This window comes from Lepidochelys kempii, chromosome 18, assembly GCF_965140265.1.
Source record: "Lepidochelys kempii isolate rLepKem1 chromosome 18, rLepKem1.hap2, whole genome shotgun sequence".
Classification (NCBI taxonomy): Eukaryota; Metazoa; Chordata; order Testudines; family Cheloniidae; genus Lepidochelys; species Lepidochelys kempii.
This window is the reverse complement of record NC_133273.1, coordinates 23,371,242-23,374,871: the sequence shown is the minus strand read 5'-3', so window position 1 is coordinate 23,374,871 and position 3,630 is coordinate 23,371,242. Positions and strand designations below refer to the sequence as shown.

The 3,630-nt window shown below is 71.5% G+C and overlaps 1 protein-coding gene across 1 annotated transcript; it reads left to right on the top strand.

Moving 5' to 3' along the window:
* Positions 1–1,165: 1,165 nt before the first annotated feature.
* On the top strand, positions 1,166–3,152 carry HES2 (hes family bHLH transcription factor 2). Its single transcript, XM_073316912.1, has 4 exons — positions 1,166–1,297; positions 1,463–1,558; positions 2,145–2,238; positions 2,589–3,152. The coding sequence occupies exons 1-4, from the start codon at positions 1,202–1,204 to the stop codon at positions 2,867–2,869; spliced, it is 567 nt and encodes a 188-aa protein (XP_073173013.1). The 5' UTR covers positions 1,166–1,201; the 3' UTR covers positions 2,870–3,152.
* Positions 3,153–3,630: the final 478 nt, after the last annotated feature.

Genomic DNA, 3,630 nt, shown 5'->3' with positions numbered 1-3,630 from the left:
CAGGTGGTGGTTTGAAGCTCCGCTGAACGGCCCCCCCGCCAGCCCTACTGGGCCGAGCTCAGCCCCGGGAGGCCAACACCCCGGCGGTGCCGCACAAGGGCCCGTTGCTGCCCGTGCCGGGGTGCGGGTCAGAGCCCCCCTCCCCAGGCAGGGGGTGACCGGGGCTGACTCCCTGCGGCTCCCAGCGGGGGCAGGGACGGAACCACCCGGCCCCAGCAGCCGGGCGGCGGGAGACGGTCCCTGAAGCGGCCCCCTCCGGAGGCGAGTGCGGGGCCCTGCGCTCAGCACCCTGGACAGCAGCTCGGGCGGCCGGGGCCGGGGGCTGCGCCGGGGGGAGCCGGGGCGTCTCTGTGCCCCCCTGTCCGCCCGCGCCTGGGGAGCCGAGAGCGACGCCGCCGTCCCCGAGGGGCGGCCCAGGGAGCGGCCGCTGGTCCCGCGGGTCCCTGTGCGCGGAGCGCGGCGCGGGCAGCTGCGCCCGCGGGGCCGGAGACAACACGCGCCGCGCAGCAAAGCCTCCCACATGCCGCAGACCGGCCCCAGCCGGGGCCCCCGCGTGTCCGGCGTCCCCCCGGCGGGGCTGAGCTGAGGGAGGCAGCGGGGCTCCCCGAAAGGAGCTCTGTGCCCGCACGAGGTCCACCCGCGTCCTAAACTGCGGAGACGCCTGCACAGAGCCGGGCGCGTAGCACGTGTCAGGAGAGGGACCCCCCGAATATCCCGGCCTGTGTCTGCAAGTACTTCTGTGCACACCTCCGTCGGGGGCGGGGGGCCGGCACGAATCCCGAGCGCTTTCCCAGGCGGCGCGTAATGCACGCCGCAGAGTGGCCGGAAAGCTGGCGCTGGCTGCGGGAGTGGGGACAGGGTGGGGCTGCTGGGTTCCCCTGGCACACCCGCTCGCACCCCGCGAGGCGGGCAGACCAGAGCCGGGCAGGTGATGGGCCGGGCTGCACGCTAACCTGCAGCCAGTGCCCAGGGCTCAGTGCCCTGAGCCCAGGGCACAGCAGAGGGGGCGGCTGTTAATTGGCGGGGCCTCCTTCAGGAGCCAGCCCTGCCCCGGGCGTCCCTCCCCAGCCCTGTAACAAAGGCGAGAGGCGGGGCCCAGCGGAGGCGGCTCCATAAAAAGCTCCAGCCCAGGCTGGGAGCACGATTCCGCCTCCAGCAGCTCTGCCCGGACCGAGCTCCCAGCGATCCTGCCCCTGGACCTATGTCCCCACGCAGCGCAGCGCCCGAGGCGGCGCGGAGCTACAGCTCCAGGCTGGGGGCGCACAGGAAACCCGGGGAGGCCACTGAGCTGCGGAAGGTGAGCGAGGGTCGCGCTCTAGCACTGGGGTCCCCTCGGATCCGCCCCCACATTCCTCGGCCTCCGCACCCCCCGTGTAGCCCCCGCCTCCCCTGGGACTGACCCGCGCGCCCGCCTTGTGCCCCCGCTGCACCGGAACTGACCCGTGCCCTTGTGTGCCCGCAGACCCTCAAGCCGCTGATGGAGAAGCGCAGACGAGCCCGCATCAATGAGAGCCTGAACCAGCTGAAGACCCTCATCCTGCCGCTCATCGGCAAAGACGTGAGTACCAGCAGCCGGCACCGCGCTGCGCCCTGACCGCGTCCCCCCCAGGGCCGGCACCGCGCTGCGCCCTGACCGCGTCCCCCCCAGGGCCGGCACCGCGCTGCGCCCTGACCGCGTCTCCCCCGGCCGGCACCGCCCTGACCCCCCGCCCCCCCCAGGGCCGGCACCGCGCTGCGCCCTGACCCCCCGCCCCCCCCAGGGCCGGCACCGCGCTGCGCCCTGACCCCCCGCCCCCCCCAGGGCCGGCACCGCGCTGCGCCCTGACCCCCCGCCCCCCCCAGGGCCGGCACCGCGCTGCGCCCTGACCCCCCGCCCCCCCCAGGGCCGGCACCGCGCTGCGCCCTGACCCCCCGCCCCCCCCAGGGCCGGCACCGCGCTGCGCCCTGACCGCGTCCCCCCAGGGCCGGCACCGCGCTGCGCCCTGACCGCGTCCCCCCAGGGCCGGCACCGCGCTGCGCCCTGACCGCGTCCCCCCAGGGCCGGCACCGCGCTGCGCCCTGCGCTCTCCCTCCTGCGCTCTCGGGGCCCGCACGGCGCTGCGCTCCTGGGGCCGGGCGCCGCCTGACCTGTCGCTCTCCCGCAGAGCTCGCGCTATTCCAAGCTGGAGAAGGCGGATATTCTGGAGATGACCGTGCAGTTCCTCAAGGAGATCCCGGTCCCCTGCCCTCCCGCCCCAGGTGAGTGCTGGCTCCTCCCAGCCCAGACACCTGCGCGCAGCCGGGCCCAGCGCGGGACAGGGCCAGCTCCTCAAATCGCTCGGCCTGGGGAATCCCCTCCCTCCCCGGGAACCCCCCCAGCCAGACCACGTGTTGCTCCTGCTCCCCGGAGTTCCCCTTCCTTTATCCCTTGCCAAGGATCGGACTCTACTGACCTGCCGCTGCAGCCCTGGGCCCCTCTCCGTGCCAGGGCAGGCTCCCCTTGTACCCGCTGGGACCGGACCTCTCCCTGCCAGGGGCTGGCCAAGCCCCCCTGCCAAGGCAGCCCTGGCTCCACGGCTGAGCACTGACTCGCTGTCTCTCTCCTCTAGACCCAGCCGAGAGTTACCGCGAGGGATACCGAGCCTGCCTGTCCCGCCTCACCAGCCTGCTGGCAAAGTCCCACCTCCTGGGCAGAGACTCCGGCAGCTGCCTGCTGGAGCACCTGCAAAGGACCAGCACTGAGCCCAGCAGCTGCCAGGACTGCAGCAGCCCCACGGACTCGTGCCCAGCCTGGCAGAGGGCAGGGCCAGCCAGCTCGGCCAGGGGGGTGCGGGAGGCCTTGCCCCCCCACCCCCAAGCTGCAAACTTGAGCATCTGGAGGCCCTGGTAGAGCGGTGGACTCTGCACACATCTGCCTGTACATAGGGGAGCCCAGCTATTTATTTGTACATTGATCGCCCTCTTCCCCCTGTCCCCCCGGTGTAAATATCCCTGTACAGCCCCTGCCAGAGCCCTGCCTGGGCCAGGAGAGCCCAGCACTTGGCCCCATGCAGGTGACAAGGCAGTGGGGTGAAGCAGAAACCCAAAGGGTGTCTCCTGGGCCTGTGAACTGCACACTGCTTGCTTGGCCAGAGGCTGACTGGCCCTTGCTCTGGAGTCACTGGAGTTTAATATGTGGGAGACACTTTATATTTTCATACAAATAAAATGCTCTGACTGAAGCAACCTGGCCTGTGTGGTGCCTGGGCATGAACAAGCCCTGTCGCGCCCTGCATTGCCAGCCGGGCGGGTGACCCAGGCCGAGAGCCGAAGCTGCCCTGAGTGCCTGGGGGGGCTCCTGACATCCAGGGGTGCACAGCATGGAGAAGCTGCCCCCTGCAGCAGAGGGGGAGCAGGGCTGCAGTGGGCCTGGGGAGTGTGTTACTGCTGGCCCAGGCACTGCAAGTCCCCTGCTGTGAGGATGGCCAATCCCTGGCACTCAGCTGGGCGGATGAAGCATGGGCGCATGACCCGTTGCCTTCTGGGTTCGGCGAGTGGATAGCTCCCCACATGCACCAGTCACCACTGAGCAGTGGCACCAGTGAGGGATGACAGTGCTGCCCTCCGCGACTGACACTTCTGCCACCCACCCGGAGGCCAAGGTATCGCTGT

Bases quoted from the DNA above. Each gene is read 5' to 3' on its own strand.
- HES2 (XM_073316912.1), top strand. From the start codon at position 1,202: ATGTCCCCACGCAGCGCAGCGCCCGAGGCGGCGCGGAGCTACAGCTCC. The intron at 1,298-1,462 runs GTGAGCGAGGGT...GTGTGCCCGCAG, and splicing joins AGGCCACTGAGCTGCGGAAG to ACCCTCAAGCCGCTGATGGA. The intron at 1,559-2,144 runs GTGAGTACCAGC...GCTCTCCCGCAG, and splicing joins TGCCGCTCATCGGCAAAGAC to AGCTCGCGCTATTCCAAGCT.